The sequence below is a fragment of the Elgaria multicarinata genome, chromosome 20 (assembly GCF_023053635.1).
Source record: "Elgaria multicarinata webbii isolate HBS135686 ecotype San Diego chromosome 20, rElgMul1.1.pri, whole genome shotgun sequence".
Lineage (NCBI taxonomy): Eukaryota > Metazoa > Chordata > Lepidosauria > Squamata > Anguidae > Elgaria > Elgaria multicarinata.
The window spans coordinates 6025177-6043648 of NC_086190.1; the positions used below are offsets into that span (position 1 = coordinate 6025177).

General features: G+C 47.1%; 1 protein-coding gene across 1 annotated transcript in view; it reads left to right on the plus strand.

Annotated features, from left to right (window-relative positions):
* The window catches only part of LRRC38 (leucine rich repeat containing 38), a 44809-nt gene extending 39803 nt beyond the window's left edge, over positions 1–5006 (plus strand). Inside the window, exon 2 of the mRNA XM_063145226.1 lies at positions 4706–5006. Within this exon, the coding sequence (XP_063001296.1) occupies positions 4706–4953 (248 nt within the window). The 3' untranslated portion in view covers positions 4954–5006. The remainder of the gene's footprint in view (positions 1–4705) is intronic.
* The last annotated feature ends 13466 nt before the right edge of the window (positions 5007–18472 follow it).

The window sequence follows — 18472 nt, forward strand, 5'->3', positions numbered from 1 at the left end:
CACATGCTCAGAAGCTCACAATCAATTCTAAACTGATAGAGAATTCTTAAAAAGCTGGTCCATGCTCATTAAGAAGGTGAGCATTATGAATGGGTGAATAGTTCAATGAGCAAACTGATTAATAACAAAATTTGGTAGCTTCATCGGTACTATGCCAGTTCAGTTTTATATTTGTGTAGCTTTGTTTATGTTCTATTTTAAACTCCTTAATACAGATGATTTTAGGATACCTAAAAAATGTTTTTTTTGAACAGTTAAAATCTCACCGACTGACCACCTGGGTAGCGAACTGTGAACAGCAAATGTTAGCTTTTGACTTAATACCCCAGGTTCTCAAAGGATGGCCCCGGGATCAGATTCAGAGACACATAAAAAATAAACTGGGTGAGTTTTACTCCCAACGTGATCTAGAAGCAATTGAAAAATCACCATTTTCTCCACAGCTGCGTCTTTTAAAATTAACTCACGGCTTTGAGCGCTATCTACATGAGTTACCAGTAGCATCCTTTAGGAAGACGTTTTTGGCAATGCATTTTCAAACCATGCCTTCACAATACTTAGAGGGCTGTTACTGTAAAATACCTGTAGAACAGAGGTACTGCATATGTGGTGTTCAAGTAGCAGAGGCCCTCAGCCACTATTTGTTATATTGCTCTCTGTATTCGGAACCCAGGACAAAAAATTATTTTGAATCTGTTACGGGATATATCTAACAGTGATGACCAAGTTAAAGTTATATATTTTCTCTCTGGTGCTGGCAAATTTGTGACAGACAGAGTTGCGGGATTCGCAGTGGCCTGCCCAAAAGTTGAGAAGAAGATTCATAGAGGTCAATATGGTGAAATAGTATTAACTTTTATACATCTATGGCCCTTTTACTGTAAATGTCTTATTTTAATTCTTTGTATTAAAACTAACTTTTACATATTTGTGGGCACCTTTTAATGAAAACCTTTTAGTGTCTTTTTGTATTTTACTCCTTTGTGCTGTAAAGTTTGTGTGTGTTCATTGGCTTCCAATTCACTTCAGAATCCAATATAAACTTCTCCTGTTAACCTTCAAAGCTTTTCACGGTCTAGCTCCTTCCTATCTCTCCTCTCTCATCTCACACTATTGCCCCGCTCGTGCTCTTCGCTCCTCTGATGCCATGTTTCTCGCCTGCCCAAGGGCCTCTACTTCCCTTGCTCGGCTTCGTCCATTCTCTTCTGCTGCCCCTTACGCCTGGAACGCTCTTCCAGAACATTTGAGAACTACAAGTTCAACCGCAGCTTTTAAAGCTCAACTAAAAACTTTTCTTTTTCCTAAAGCTTTTAAATAGGGTGACCAACTGTCAGGATTTCCCCGGATTTGTCCTGGTTTTTGCTCTTTCCATGGTGTCAGGGGGGATTTTCTATAATTTTCAATAATGTCCTGGAATGACACACCTTCCTCTTTAAGGCTGCCATTAGCATGGCAGGAGGGAGTGACATGCTTTCTTGAGGCACATCATTCCCCCACCCCGAGCTCCAATTGAGGTCTTAAAGGGGAAAGTGGGTCATTCATGGACATTATAGAAAAGGCCCCCATTGGAGCGGATGGTGGTGGTGCAGAATGAAATCCTTTCCCCTCCTCCACTCCAATCGGGTTCTTTAAGGTGGCGGGGGAATAACGTACTTTCTGCAGGAGTCAGAAAGCTGCTTCCCCCCACACACACTAGGTGTCCTCTTTTTTGGTTTCCCAAATATGGTCACCCTATTTTAAAACTTGATGTTGTGCGGACTTTATACTGTTAGTTTTACCCTACCCTGTGCCTGCTTACCCTACCCTGTGCCTGTTGGCATTCTCTTCCCCTCCTTATTATTTTACTATGACTTTATTAGATTGTAAGCCTATGCGGCAGGGCCTTGCTATTTACTGTTTTACTCTGTACAGCACCATGTACATTGATGGTGCTATATAAATAAATAAATAAATAATAATAATAATAATAATAATAATAATGTTTACCTATGCATGTGTAAAGTTGATATGAACATGTTGGTTGAAACAACAAGTAAACAAACATGATGCCAGTTATTTAAGGTTAAGAAGAACTGTAACTTCTATAGCCTGGTAGGAGGTCACAGTAACATAAAACTCTCGTTATTAAAGTAGCAGCAACAATAAATTCTAAGCTTCTATTTTTTTTAAAAAATGATTCCTTTTTAATAAAATACTCTATATCTTCCCCCCACTTTTTTTCTATACCCATACCGCTGATCTGTTTGTCTCTCACAGCTGCCTTAGGTAAAGAAAGATATATTGGATACACAGTTGTGGTTTTATGGCAGCAGCAGAAGTGGATGGTAGGAGGATAGGGTGTCTTCCACATATCAGTGTGAGTAACCGTAGGATACCCCAGGGAAGGGGTGATCCTCTGTATATTTGGGATAGAGGGAGGGAGGGGGAGGATTGCGGACTTACCTATTTCCGTGATCCTCCCTGGGCATCCAAATGGAAGCACGACATCCCGGAAGGGAAAAGGCCATTTCTTATTTTAAGGGTCCAGAGCTAGGAGTGCAATTGCACTCCAGCGAAACATGAGTAAAACAAACAAATGAAAAGCCTTGACCCTGCTTCCACCCCCCCTCGATATCCCTGGACTCCCCCTGGCCCGGCTCCTTCCTTCTGCTGACCCCTGCTACTTGCAGGGAGGAGGGAAGAAGCTGGGATGAGCGCCCACACCATCCTCGGTCCTTGGGATCATCCCAGGGCTGTGGGTAAAATCGGGGTAACCAAGGTCTTGGTTATCTCGGGAAAATGGAGGGGTCGTCCCTGCCTGATCCTGGGATTTCCTGTGTGTTATTTGGATGAAAAAAAGCCGAAGGCAAGGGTGGAACCAAGTAATCTTCTACAATAATATTATTAGTAAAAGTTTTATTAAAGTGCCAGGTGCCTACGTGTTTCGAACGCGGTTGCGTTCTTCCTCAGGGCTTTATCTAAAAACCAAAGAAAACAAAGAATATTTTTTACTCCCCTATGGGGTTTTACTTGCTTTCGCGCTTGTTATTTGGATGCACAGGGGTGACCAAGGAACGACCCAGGGAAAAATCCACAGTGTAGAAAGGGCCGGAGTCACTATCTGAAGCCCTTCTCTGGGTGCCTCCACCAAAAGAGGCAAGGTGGGTGTCTGTGAGAAAGAAGACGTTTTCTGTGCTGGCATCCCAGTGGTCAAATGCGCTCCCCAGTCTGGCGCATCCACGTTATGGGCTTTCCACCTTTTTTCATTCTCCAAGGCATGTTACAAATTATTTTTTTAGTGCTTTTAATACTTTATTCTGCTGCTGGTTTTAATTTACTTTTATGTGCCGGAATGGTTTTATGTGTTGCTGCTGGTTGTATCATGGGGCATGGCTAGCTGGGGCATGGCTAGATACTTAGAAGTTTAGAAGAAAACGGTTGTCCTTGATAAAAAGACGAGAATTAAAATGCATCTGTCTTAGGCGTTTGCAACCTGCATCACAGTTGAAGCTAGAGCATCCTTCATGTGGGAGATTAGTGACTGGATCTCACAAATTTTATTTTTATTTGAAAACAGCTACTTGGGAGTCGAGAGAATCTGAATTTGATTGAAGCCACTGTCCTGAGTAGGGGAGGGGTTATTTATTTATTTATTTATTTATTACATTTTTATACCGCCCAATAGCCGAAGCTCTCTGGGCGGTTCACATTTAAACCCAACAAGCTTCCATTAGGTTTGTCAGGGTCCGGGGCGTGGGCAGCAAGGCCTCAGCACTGGAATGTCAGGGCTGGGATGGGTGGTGGTGGAACCAGCTTGGTGGGTGGGGTGTCGGGTGATACCAGCCGGAGGTAAGGCATGTGTGCCAAGCAGTAGAGTCCAGGCAGGGCCAGAGGCAAAAGGCAAGGTCCAGAGGCAAGCAGGGTTTGGAGTCCAAAGGCAAACAGAGTTCAAGCAGGGCCAGAGGCAAAAGGCATGGTCAGGAGAAGCAGAAGGCGGGGCGGGGCGGGGCGGGGCGGGGCGGGGCGGGGCGGGGCGGGGCGGGGCGAGGCGAGGCGAGGCGAGGCGAGGCGAGGCGAGGCGAGGCGAGGCGAGGCGAGGCGAGGCGAGGCGAGGCGAGGCGAGGCGAGGCGAGGCGAGGCGAGGCGAGGCGAGGCGAGGCGAGGCAAGGCAAGGCAAGGCAAGGCAAGGCAAGGCAAGGCAAGGCAAGGCAAGGCAAGGCAAGGCAAGGCAAGGCAAGGCAAGGCAAGGCAAGGCAAGGCAAGGCAAGGCAAGGCAAGGCAAGGCAAGGCAAGGCAAGGCAAGGCAAGGGATTGCAGGTAGTCAGGAACAGGCTGCAGCAGGCACAGGAGACCATGTTGCTGTGGCAAAACTGGAGTGGACTTGCAGTTCTTATATAGCCCTTCCCTGGCTGCTCCCAGCTGGTCTGAATCAGCCCACCTGGGATTGCTTGCTGGTCTGAGCCTGGATCCTGCAACTACCCTGCGGCTGGCAAGGTGCACTGCGGCCACCAGGTGGTGCTGCAGGACAACACCTGACAGGTTTGGACTGGAAACACGCAAGCATGACATAGAGACCTGTGAACAGCACCGTTTGCACTCGGAGATATCAAAACACGAATGCCACCTCACCCTGGGGACCAGCATAGAAACAAACAAAATAGAAATTAATAACAATATTGCTAAAAAGAAATAAGTAATGCACCCTTCTCTCTTCCTTTCCATGCAGGTCTCAATGAAATCCAGTGCACTGTTCCTGTGGAGGAAATAACCATATTTCTCAGTGAATTAACAGAAGCCAGTTTTAGGGACTGCAAATTTAATTTGTCCCTCACGGACCTTATCATTATCATCTTCTCCGGTGTCGCTGTCTCCATTGCTGCTATTGCCTCCAGCTTCGTTCTGGCGCTGATTGTGAACTGCTTCCAAAGATGTGCGCCCAGTAAAGATGATGAAGAGGAGGACGAGGACGACTGAACCCCGTTCGATGTCCACATGGCTGGATCGGTGTCCGCCGGTGTCCCACGCTACATCACAACACAACGGACATCTAAGGGCTGAACGCCCATCCTGCGAGCTCAGTGGGATTTCCTTACCAATATCCATGGAAAATGCAACAAGGTTTTGTAGAAAACTGCAGCATCTTCAGGCTAGGTCCCTTGATCCAATCCCCTGGTTAAAATTGATCATAGGACAGAAGAAAGGAAAGCGTCAAAGAGAAGACCAGAGACAGCCAATAAGGGGGATAGAATTCAGACCTGGACTTCCAGACAATGGTTTATTTTTAATTTTGAATGCTTTTTATTTTAGAGTTTCCCCCATTACGTAACAATTCCTCCTATGCAGGGTGTAATTCAGCATAACAGCATATAAATTAACAAGTAAACATCAAGGTAAGAAATCAGAATAATCAGCCCTGCCGCAAATGGAGTGTGTTGTTGATCATGCACTGCAAGCAATCTTCTTCTGGGATCTTGTACCATGGCCACCATAGCTCATGGCGTTTAATTCATCCATCATTGCTTTAGACTCTCCAGATGCTTATAAATACTCCATCACTTGGGTGTCTGCAGCATGGCCCTGTTGGCCTTGCAGAATCACAAGAACAAAACCATGTGAGTTGATGTAGTTTTGGGGAAACCGACGTCTGTTCGTGACATGAACACACACGTTTTCCTGTTTTGGAAAGCAATCGTGCAGACTACAGAAAGCTTTTCTGGACAAGTTCTACTTTTACCCAAGTGGTTCCACCCATTCTCCACCCATGTGCTACCATCACCTGCCAAGTTTAAAGTGAGGAAGCTCATGTCAGAGAGGATGGAATAGGAAGCAGGCTCTTCCTATGTGACCTGTGCCCATTCTATGTCTACCACAGTGGAACAGGAAGTAACTTTGGGGAAGCCTCTTTCACATTGCTAAACTGTTATAAGAAGGGAGAGGTACTGGCCTGGTGGAGTGACACAACCTTACAGGCTTTGTTCAGAAGCTTCTGCTAGTTGAAAACAAAACCAGACATCTGTCAACATTTGAGGACAGTTTGAGAACTCATTTTAAGGAATCACAATTCAAATTTTGCTGCCAATATTGAGGTTTTGGGGCCAATGCAAATAAAGCATATTTCCCAACGGCTTTCAAAACAGGAATTCAGAATGGAGCCCCAGGTAGATATGCTTCCAAAATTCCCCACATCTAAATTTGTCCCTGGAGTTCGAAGCTGGAAATTGCCTAGTCTTAGAAATAATGCTCTGAGAATTCTGCATTGCTGCAATAACAACAACAAAATCCCTGTGTTGTTCATAGCATTGTCCAGGATCCACGTGCTGCAGTTTTCAGTTCCTTCAGTTCCATCATTTCTTATCTCCCACGTCTTTATTACCAACATGCACTTTGATAAAACAAAGCAGGAAAGCAATATTACAGTTGTTCTAGTACCCTCATTCGCTGTGCATTCCAAAAGGTGGCTTGTGATTGGCTCAGCTCACCGCCACTTCCACTCTGGATGCCATAGCTGAAGACTTTCTAACACCTCTCTGGATTGGGGTGGGTGGGTGGCAGCATCTGAGCTGCAAGGCCATGGATATCTGGCCTGCAGTCTGGTAGTAACGGTACCACTGTTCATCAAGATTCTTTTTGTGCAGTGTTTTACAAATGCTCGGAAACGCACATGTGCTTCAGTAAAACGCTACACAAGGAGTGTCACGATTGCATCAACATTGTGCATGTGCATGTTTTGGGGCAGTGCTTTATCAGTGCACATGTAGGCATCGATATACTGCAAGGGTGAAGGGTGCAAAAGAAATGAAGGAGCTTAAAGCTGAGAGTCAATTGTGCACGGTTCAATTTCAGAATGATTGGAAACTCCTTAGTTCAAGTGGAATCAAGGAAGGATGGGAATCAGGGCAAAAGGAACCAGAGAAACAATAGAAGAGTAGAACAGAACCAAGGGAAGAAGAACTTTTTAATGCTTCCTAGATTTAGGCGGAATCTACACCACTGCTTTAAAATGCTTTATAAGGCCCTTCTACATCTAAGGGTGTAGACCAGCCTTCCTCAACCTGGGGCGCTCCAGATGGGGCATTCTGAGAGTTGTAGTCCAACCCATCTGGAGCGCCCCAGGTTGAGGAAGGCTGGTGTAGACGGATGCAGGGGAGACGATTGTGTCCACCATTTTTTAAAAAATGGCAGACACGAGCCAGAGTGTACTTATGCTCCAGTGAAAATTAAGGTTGTTTTTTTAAAAAAAGTCCCAACCCTGCACTCCACCCCCGTTGTCCCTGGACTGCCCCCAGCCCGGGTCCTTCCCTCTGCTGACTCCTGCTTCTCGCAGGGAGGGGGGGAAGAAGCCAGGATGGGTGTCCACACCACCTTTAGTCCTCGGGATCGTCCTGGGATTGTGGGAAAAACTGGGATATTAGCAGTCCCAGAAACCTGGGGGAAATGAAGGGGTCGTCCCTCCCTGCTCCTGGGATCGCCTGTGCATCATTTGGATGCACAGGGATGATCCTTGGGGAAAAGGCAGGTGTAGAAAAGGTGAAAGAGTAGTGACAACTGTTGGGGGCCAGAACACACTCCAAATGCAAGTTTCCAAACTGTTTTTAAAGGGTCATATCCTGCTTAGTGTAGATCCGGCCTTAGGGTTCCAATTAGAAGCCAAAATGCCATCAATGCAGACATCTCCCCACAAACATCGGGCAGAGCAATCGGCTTGCTTGACAAATGCATAATCCCCAATCTGTATTTCCAAGTGACGTCCGTGCAGCAGGTGACATTTGTAAGGGAGAATGACCAGGCAGGAGAACTGATGCAATTTAACCCATCCTGGAATGTCTACGTCCTCCATGATCTCACTTCACTCATGCAGAAGGGAACCTCCGCTGTTCAGAATAAGGAGTGAAAAGGGGTTTTTATTACCAGTATTTCATTATTGTTATTTAAGGGCAGTGCATTTTTTTAAAAAAAACACCAAAAAAACACCAAACCAAACAAAAATGAATTTTAGTAAGAGAAATGTAATTTAGAAATGCAAAATATCTGTAGCTCAAAAGTATACCTAGCAGGAAAAGAAAAAAGGGAAGCTTCTAATTTTAGAGGAAACAGAGCAAAGGTCAAATTAGCAGCAATATATTGTAAAAACCCAATCCTCTCTCTCTCTCTCTCTCTCTCTCTCTCTCTCTCTCTCTCTCTCTCCCTTGGGGCTTCCTAACATATTGTGATTATGATAAAACTGATCATACATTCTCAACGTGACATATAGTAATGTAGAAAGGCACAGCTTCTCTTACCCTTATATTTCCATTTGTAAAAAGAGACATGCTGGGGCACTCTTTGGAAATGGTGTTCTGTGCACCAGAAGCCTCACCGTTCGGACACTGATGAGCACTCTCTGTACACGCTCAGGGATACTCTCTTCTGTTTGATCTGCGCATATAGAACTTGGCATTGAAAACAGAACACTTGGTTAACCAAATTAGGGCACAGTTGTATGGGCCCTGGGAGGGAATCCCGGGGGGAAATTGGACCTTGTGGTGGGACCGCCATTTCTGTGGTTGGAAAGAGAGCTTTGCAAGCAGAGGAAGAGATTTGCTGATGGAGGTAGCGCATACCTTCATTTCTCTACCATCAGTGCCCCAACCACAGTAGGAGCTGAAAAGGGGGGCGCCAGGACAGATAGAGGGAGGTCTTGGACAAGAACCAGTGCCCTCCTGGTTCCCTGCCACTGCCCCAAATGGGCTGGAAAACTACACCACCCCTAGAGCTGACACTTAATTTCTCCCCACTGCGGTCAATGGGAGGGAAATTAGGAAAGATCTGCCTGTGGCAGGACAAATGGAGCAAGATTCTCTCCACTCCAACCTGGCAGGTGTGAGTAGTTTCTCCACCAAGGAGTCTTCTTCTCAACCACCATGAGATTACCCAGAGTGTCGCCACCCAGAGGGAAATACCGTTGTTTCTCCGCCCCCCGCTTTTGTCCCTCAGTTACTTCCTCTTTCGGTCCGGAAGGGAAAGAGGAAGTAAACAAAGACCATGTGGCCCATTCAGGGGCCATTTGTATCTTGTCGCTTTTCCTGCACACAGCAGGCGATCGCAGCATGTTCCATTTTTTTAAAAGGGGCCTATTTTGTGATGGAGAAACAAGCGGGAGGCCCACAAGAGGCGGACATCTTTGTCTAAAGGATGCACGCACATCCATAAGTGGGCAGTAGCAAGTGTGCAACAAAACGCTCATCTGATGAACCTCTTAAACTCTCAATGTGCATCAAGGAAGCATCATAATGTTTTAGAATGTTCTAATTCTCCAGGCAGTGTGTGTGTGTGTGTGTGTAAGCAAGTGAAGTATCACCAGACCAGTGTGACTGAGCTGATCAGCTAGATACTGGAAGTATATTCTTGGATTTCTTGAACCAGATGACCTTGGCGAAGGGATGTCCTCTCTCGGTGCCTTGTGGGAATCTCAGTACTTAATAAAAGGGCTTTGTTCATTTGGAAGGGCGTCTCTCCCTCAAGGCTGTCACAAGACATTTTGCTCCTGGTAGCAACTGCATGGTCTAAGAGGTGCACCCTGGAAACTCTCTACAATTAGAGGTGCTTCAAAATTTATTTATTTATTTATTTATTGCATTTTTATACCGTCCAATAGCCGAAGCTGTCTGGGCAGTTCACAAAAATACTCCTGATCTGAATTCCTTCCTAGATTTTTCTTTCCACATTAACCAATCCGGCTTCTAAAGAAGGATACATATCTTAGCAATCCTCCATCGATATGATTTTTATTTCATTTTCTTGTTTTACAGAACACTGTGCATGTTCAGTTTCCACCTTGGCCTCCTGTCTTCTGTCTAAATTGCCAACGCATACACAGGCATGGATAAAACACTGTAAAACATACGTATAAAATAAACCTGGATGCGATTGTAGGCAACGTCATCTCAAGGTTCATTTCCTTGGGCATTTTCTGACATTATCTGCTGGTAAGGGCATGCAAGCCGTGACAAACTATGCATGCTTTCATCAGGGCCGATGCCAGACTATTTTGCCCCCTAGGCAAGGCGAGCTACTTGCACCTCCCCCCAAATTGCCAACTTCGATTCAGCTGTTCAAGAAGAGCTTCTGATCTGTTATATTTTCCTTTTATTATGTTTTTTTTTCTTAAAACAGCTAATTTGTATAAAACGGTGACTCTTAAAGGTCAGCACTGCGCCCCTCTGAGGTCTGCGCTCTAGGTGGCTGCCTAGTTGGCCTAATGGTAGCGCTGGCCCTGGCTTTCATTCCAGCCATAAAACAGACCTGAGGGCTCTCTTCGTGGCACCAGGTTGGTGCTGCCTCCCTCCTCAACCCTGCGCTCTCCCTCTCCCGAGGTGCCATCAGGTAATCCTGACACCAAGGAGGGAGTGTGGGGGTTTCGGGGGGGGGATCTGGGTCCTGGAGCCAGCCCTGCCCTCTTCTTGGTGGAAGGCGACCACACTCTGGTCGCCTTCCACCAAGCTCTGCCACTGGGTTGGCCCCAGAGCGATATTACAAGGCGGAAGCCGCGTGTTGACGTCACTCCCTTTGAAAAAGTTGGGGTGAATCCCTGACTTTTTCAAAATGCAGCATCACAGGGAAGCCCCACAGTGGTCGCCCAGGGATTGTTTAACTGATGCAGTGCAGATCCACGGCCACCATGGGGCTTTCCCCACGTGTAGACAACCCCCTCCTTCCAAAATCACATTTGAATCTCCACGTGGATTTCTTTCTGATTGGACCCATGGAAAGACGCTGAGCAACTCCTTTCTCCCATGTTCAATGCCATTGTCTGTCTCCAGTTTACTTAACCAAATGTACTGTGACTAGTTTCCTCCTAACGTTTCCTGTTGCTGGAAGGAAGGCAAGTGGGTGATAGGTGATGCAGAAGGAAATGCTTTGCAGGACCTACTGACTCTTTCTTTCTTTCTTTCTTTCTTTCTTTCTTTCTTTCTTTCTTTCTTTCTTTCTTTCCTTCCTTCCTTCCTTCCTTCCTTCCTTCCTTCCTTCCTTTCTTCCTCTCTCTCTCTCTCTTGAGCAAAAAGATTCCCTCCCCAGAATGGAGTGCCATGGATACAAAGAATAAAAATATATTTCTAATTATATCAAAAGGTGTGTTGTGACTTGTGTTGTCTTTCAGTGTGAACAGGGTTGCAGAGGTTGTGATTTTGATCCAGTTCTCTTGAGAAGTCAAAAGGGACACATATGTAATAGGCATGGGCAGACACCATGCTTGTGGGATCTACTTTGCTTTTGTGTGGTTTCTTTGTTTGTGCCAAAATCTGAAGATCCACCAACTGGAGCCTGGTACAAAAGACCTAGAATCAGAAGGTTAGAAATCCTGAAGCCCAGGAATTTGTTTTGAGTACCAGAACTAAACACTTAGGCCATGGCTAGATGAGGGGGTTGGAGGGCGACAATCTCGTGATTTTATGGTGGCAAGATTGTTGCCCTCGTCTACACGTAGTGCACAACATTGCGGCCACCATTTTGTTTTTTTAAAAGGAGAAGGAGCACACGAGTGTTCAAACGGAAATCATAAGTTTTTTTTAGAACTCATTACTCGCAGGGAGACGGGACAACCCGCGATGCCCAGCCACATGTTCCATGGTCTCGGGATCATCCCGAGACTGCGGAAAAAGTGGGTGAAAGGGTAGGGTGATATCCCAGGCCAAGGAAGGGATCATCTCTCCCTGCTTCTGGGATGCCGTGTGCGTCATGTGGACGCACAGGGATGATCCCGGGGTGATCACTGGGGCCTGGTCTAGCCATGGCCTTAAAAGAAAATCCATTCCCAGGTACCCCACATTTTGTTTATTTTAGCAGTATGTCATGTGGTAGGAAGGAATCAGTCTGTAGCTGTCCTTATAGTGATGGAAGAACCAGGGATGTTTGAGCTCTCTGAAATTCTCCAAAATTCATATCAAAACTTGGTTCAGCTCAATCCAGTTTTCAATCTGGGTTTTGGTTCAACAGAAATGGGAAAAGTGCACACGTCTGGGCACTTTCCCCCATTGAATAAAGTGTGAAAATGCATCTATCTATCTATACAATTTATATATTTACAATATTTATATACCGCTCCCCATTCAAAATTTCAGAGTGGCGTACAAGAGAAAATAAAATAAAACCAGAATAAAAACACATTAAGTGTAGATTTTTAAAAGAAACAAAAGTGTGAAATAAAATGTGCTGTTCTTTAAGGGAAGGCTTTCTGGAGTGATGACATTTTCAGGAGGCGTTGAAAGGAATACAAAGTTGGCACCTGCCTGACCTCCATCGGGCTGGAATTCCGTGTGTGTGTGTGTGTGTGTGTATGCACTGTGAAGTGCATTCTTTTTCTTTTTCTTTTTTTAAAAAAAGAAGTACACATTTTCTGGTACACATTCGCAAATTCTGGAATGTGCAATTCATTTATTTATTCTAAATGCACTCCTGCTAATGTTCATGGTTCTGAGCAGGGTATGTTCAGAAGATTTGCAAACTGAAATGAAGTGCTCATATATTTCCAGTTAAACAGTTGGGAGTCAGACATCCATGGCAGCCTCCTGCAAATGATTCAGAGATACCCCAGTAAAATATGTTCTACCAGCTGCTCATTCCTGGTGTATAGACCCCTGGAGGTAATCTGTACGCCGCCCTGAGATCCCAGCAGTATAGGGCGGGATACAAATGTTTTAAATAAATAAATAACACACACAAACTTAGAAATTTACAATACTGTTATACAATATCATAAGTGACACATAAGGTTAAACAACAGAACTATGAAATACATAACAATTCTTAGCTGAAATGAAGGTAAGGTGGGTGAACGGCAAACATACCAAAACCTTTAATAACCTGTCCGTCAAATCGTATTCATAACTCTGAATCTTTAAAAGACTTCACACCAATAGTATCCCAAAACTTTGTTCTACATCTAGTAGCTTTCACTGGAAATAGTGCAGCCCTCTGTATCATGTATGGGTTGGCTGAATGTAACAAATATCTTAGAATCATAGAATCATTGAATAGTAGAGTTGGAAGGGGCCTACAAGGCCATCAAGTCCAACCCCCTGCTCAATGCAGGAATCCACCTCAAAGCATCCCTGACAGATGGTTGTCCAGCTGCCTCTTGAAGGCCTCTAGTGTGGGAGAGCCCACAGCCTCCTTAGGTCATTGGTTCCATTGTCATACTGCTCTAACAGTGAGGAAGTTTTTCCTGATGTCGAGCTGGAATCTGGCTTTTCCTGTAACTTGAGCCCGTTATTCCGTGTCCTGCACTCTGGGAGGATCGAGAAGAGATCCTGGCCCTCCTCTGTGGGACAACCTTTTAAGTATTTGAAGAGTGCTATCATGTCTCCCCTCAATCTTCTCTTCTCCAGGCTAAACATGCCCAGGTCTTTCAGTCTCTCCTCATAGGGCCTAGTCTTTTTAAAGTTGCGGCCTAGTCTTCCTGGTTGAGGCCTTGGGCTCAGTTGAAGCAGCCGCGGGACCGCGGACGGACGCGGTCCCGCGGACGGTAAGAGAGAGGAGGGAGGGGGTTTACCTGGCCCTGCCGCCGCCGCCAGTGTGGTGATGGTGGCAGAGCCAGGTAAGGGACCAAGGGGAGGGGGGTCTTACCAGAGTCCATCCGCGGTACCGTGGCTGCTTCAATTGAGCCCGAGTCCTTGGGCTCAGTTGAAGCAGCCGCGGGACCGCGGATGAACGCAGGTAAGGGAGAGGAGGGAGGGGGGTTTACCTGGCCCTGCCACTGCCACCGCCTGTGCGGCGATGGCGGCAGAGCCAGGTAAGGGACCAAGGGGGAGGGGGTCTTACCTGAGTCCGTCCACGGTCCCGTGGCTGCTTCGACTGAGCCCGAGGACTCAAACAGGAAGACTAGGCCTAGTCTTCCCGTTTGAGTCCTCGGGCTCAGTAGAAGCATCCGCAGGACCGCGGACGGAAGCAGGTAAGGAAGAGGAGGGAGGGGTTTTTCCTGGCCCTGCCGCCGCTGCCTGTGTGGTGACGGCGGCAGAGCCAGGTAAGGGACCAAGGGGGAGGGGAGTCTTACCTGAGTCCGTCTACGGTCCTGTGGCTGCTTCAACTGAGCCCGAGGACTCAAACAGGAAGACTAGGCCGGCCTAGTCTTCCTGTTTGATGCCTTGGGCTCAGTTGAAGCAGCCGTGGGACCACAGACGGACGCAGGTAATGGAGAGGAGGGAGGGGGTTTACCTGGCCCTGCCGCCGCCGCCCGTGCGGTGATGGCGGCAGAGCCAGGTAAGCGACCAAGGGGAGGGGGGTCTTACCTGAGTCCGTCCGCGGTCCTGTGGCTGCTTCAATTGAGCCGGAGGACTCAACCAGGCTGTTTGAGTCCTCGGGCTCAGTTGAAGCAGCCACAGGACCACGGACGGACGCAGGTAAGGGAGAAGAGGGAGGGTTTTTTACCTGGCCCTGCCGCCACCGCCGCCCATGCGGTGATGGCGGCAGAGCCAGGTAAGGGACCAAGGGCGAGGGGGGTCTTACCTGAGTCCGTTGTGGCCCATCCCAGCTTCACTAGAGCCCGCGGCTCAACCAGGAAGTGTAGGCCGCAATCGGGGCCTACAGTTCCTGGTTGAGCCGCGGGCTCTAGTGAAGCTGGGATGGGCCGCGACGGACACAGGTAAGCGGGAGGAGGGAGGGGAGGCCTTACCTGATGCCACTCCGCAGCGGAGCAGAGTGGCCCCCAGGTGGATTGAGGCAGGGCGGAGCGGGCCTGATCCGCAATTTGCGGATCAGCTGCGAAGAGGATCGGGGGGTCCATGCACACCCGTACTTTATACCAGTATCCAAAGAAAACTCTGTAAAGATGAATTCTTTTTCTAGGTTGTGGGGCAGGGCAGGATGTGGCCAGAGGAGAGAAGAAGTAAAATGGTCTTCTGAGAAAGTTGGGTTCAGCTCTCATTTTATTAAAAGGTAATATCAGTATTTGAGGATGTTTTCTGAGATGATGTTATTATCCCAGTTTTATCTGGGTGGCTATTTCTGGGTCGTTTGAAGTGTCATCTTTTGAACACCTTAAAGGTGGCGTTAGCTTGGTGGGAAATGCTATTTTCATTTCTCATTAGCAGCTGGTGGGGGTGGCGAGAGCAGCAGGGGGAAAGAAGACTACAAGAACAGCATCGATGCACATTCTCTTCGCTACTAACTGGAACATCATGTTGCCTCCAGCACATTGCTGATTCGAGATGTACACACACTACTGTGAGAGGTGGCTTTGTGACACGTCTCCTATAAATAAAAATTGATGACCCAGCTGGTGTGAAGTATCCACAGCCTCAAAACAAAACCAAAAAAAAAAAAAAGGGGGGGGGGGAAGAAGCCTATTAATTAGTTTAAAAGCTGCACTAATTTTAAGGACACACACTGTTTTAAGGGCACCTTTGGAACGTTTCCTCTCTGCTGGCTGTGCTCCTTTAATAGCTGATCCTAAGCTAAAGTCCAACAGGGGCAGATTTTTTTTAACATAAAGAGCTCCAACACACCTACTTTTTCCTCCTGGTAAGCATCCGCGATTTCCACCACCGTTTCATTAGCGCGTCAAGCACTGGTCATTTTCACATGTGTGCGTTATTGCACTCTTTCGTCTTGTTTACCTTTTCACCACGCGGCTCATGCTTCCTGGTATCACTGCCCCACCCTGCCCCCTTCTTCCCCCTCCAGTTCATTGGTTCTTGTGGTTGATGGACATTCTGATGGATGTGGGCGCCTTTCCTGTTCACTCTGTTTTTGTTGTCTAAAGTTTAGCAATTTAGTGTTTCATCAGCTGGGCCGTTTGTACACTGGGCAAAATGAAAAAGAAAAAAAAGAGGGAAGTTGAAATGGTGGATGATAGAGCAATGAGAGTGGGGTTGGAGCAGCAAAAGTCTGTTTGACCAATTCGTTGCGCTGGAAGAGAACCGCCCCACCCTCCTCTTTTGTCAGCAAGACCGTCCTTCAACGCGCATGCCCCCAAGAAGGGATGTTCTGCGACATAGCTCAAGGATGGCAATACACGGGGATGGAAGGGTGGATTTATCCAGAGTGGAGAAAAAGTACCACACTTTCCCCACCCTAGAAAAACACGGAAATGGAGGGGAAGAAGCAAGATGACGGCAGGATAGGGACAATATTTTGTGAGGGTCACAGGACAAAACGGTAAACGAGGCAGGAGCTCAATTTGCAAGGTTATAGGAAGATGCATTTCAAGCACAGGAAAAACAATATCTAAAAGCCTTCAATGGAGTCTTCCCTCTAATAACAAGGCTGGATGGCTGCGAATCTCAGTCAATTTGGAAGTAAAATGTGGTAAAATGTGGTCATGCCTGCCATGACCCCACTGGAAGAATCCTCCTCCTCCACATTGCTAGAACTCCCAGAAATGGAGGACACTACAGAACCACCCACATCAGGAGACTTAGGGGAGCCTGGGCCCTTAGGGGAGAGGACCGCAGGTCTGTCCCCACAGGAAAAGGGGGAGTTCTGCCTCCGAAGCAGAGGTCCCTCCAGGACTTCCAATATGGGTGGTTGCATGGTGTCATACTACCCTGGGAGTTCGAGCTTCGAGGAGGAGGAGGAGGAGGAGGAGGAGGAGGAGGCATGACAATACCAAAACAAGTTATTTCAGAGGATGGACCTAAAAATGAAATTTAGGGCAGGCAGAGGTGATGGCAGTAGGGGCTTCCACTGCAGCATATTTCTCCCTGACAGTGAATGGGGCTTCCAGAACCCCCAGCAGAAATTATATATGTAGCCAGGGCTGGCCTTTGGATAAATAGCACCCCGCGCAAGGTGTGCCCACCCATGGTTATTTCTGCAGGGCCACGCAGAGGGTTCATGGGGCCTGGTGCAAGTGTGATGTTGGTGCCTCCCTCAGCTCAACTTGACACCCCCTTCAGCACAGCACCCCGGGCGACCACCCAGGCTCGCCCACCCCTAAGGCCGGCCCTGAATGTAGCACCACTTCTCTGCTAGCAGACTGTGAGTCATTATTCCAGTCTCCATTGGGAAAGGACTCTATCAGGGCCTGGGAGCACCTCCACCTCCACTACTTCTGCCATGTCCCTCTGCCTCAAGGTCAACAAGCTTGCTTTGCAGATATTTGCAAGTGGTAATAATGCGTACCAAGATGTTGAGGATAAGGCTGTCAATGTCTATCTGTGACGATGGCTAGAGTACCTCTAGGATCAGAGGCAGCATGCCCAGAGGCTTCTGATTGGTCAGTGTGAGAAACAGGACACTGGACTAGATGGACTAGCTGAATATGAGCCAACAGTGTGATGTGGCTGCAAAAAAGGCAGATACTATTTTGGGCTGCATTAATAGGAGTATAGCTTCCAAATCATGCGAGGTACTAGTTCCCCTTTATTCGGCCCTGGTTAGGCCTCATCTTGAGTATTGTGACCAGTTCTGGGCACCACATTTCAAGAAGGATGCAGACAAGCTGGAGTGTGTTCAGAGGAGGGCAACGAGGAGGATCGAGGTCTGGAAACAAAGCCCTACGAGGAGAGACTGAAAGAACTGGACCTATTTAGCCTGGAGAAGAGAAGGCTGAGGGGAGACATGATAGCACTCTTCAAATACTTGAAAGGTTGTCACACAGAGGGCCAGGATCTCTTCTCGATCCTCCCAGAGTGCAGGACACGGAATAACGGGCTCAAGTGACAGGAAGCCAGATTCCAGCTGGACATCAGGAAAAACTTCCTGACTGTTAGAGCAGTATGACAATGGAATCAATGTCCTAGAGAGGTCATGGGCTCTCCCACACTAGAGGCCTTCAAGAGGCAGCTGGACAACCCTCTGTCAGGGATGCTTTAGGGTGGATTCCTGCACTGAGCAGGAGGTTGGACTTGATGGCCTTAGAAGCACCTTCCAACTCTACTATTCTATGATTCTATGACCCCCAGCCTGATCCAGAACAGCTCTTCTTATGATTTTCAGAAATCAATCCGTTCTTAAGAGATGGTCAGCAGCTTTTGGTGACCCTAGTCCAACAGTCGTGTCCTCATTTTCTAAGAAAATGAAGGCAAGTAAAGTTGGCTCTCCACTTCTCCAACAGCTTTGCAGATAGCAGGCTTTCTCAAGCTCCATGTGATTTACACAAAGTTACAGTCAAGGGTGTTTAAAGGTCTGTTGCAGCCAAGAGCATCTAAAGGTTTGTTTGCATGCTGTATAGAGAGCGAGAGGGAAGAATGTTCTAACCTTACTTCACCTTGCATTCATTTCATTTCCTCTAGTTTGCTTTCCCCTGTATTCCACTTCTTCTGAATTCTAACAAAGAGAAATTCTAAAATTAATTCCAGCATTGGAGAATACAGAGTTTCCCACAGCTCAATGACAATGTCAACCCAGTGTGCAAAGAATACTGGTCACCACACCTTAAAAAAAAGGTATTATAGAGCTGGAAAAAGTGCAGAAAAGGGCAACGAAAATGATCAAGGGACAGGAGCATCTCCCCCACGAGGGAAGGTCACAGAAGCTGGGATTGTTCAGCTTGGAAAAAAGGCGGCTAAGGGGAGAC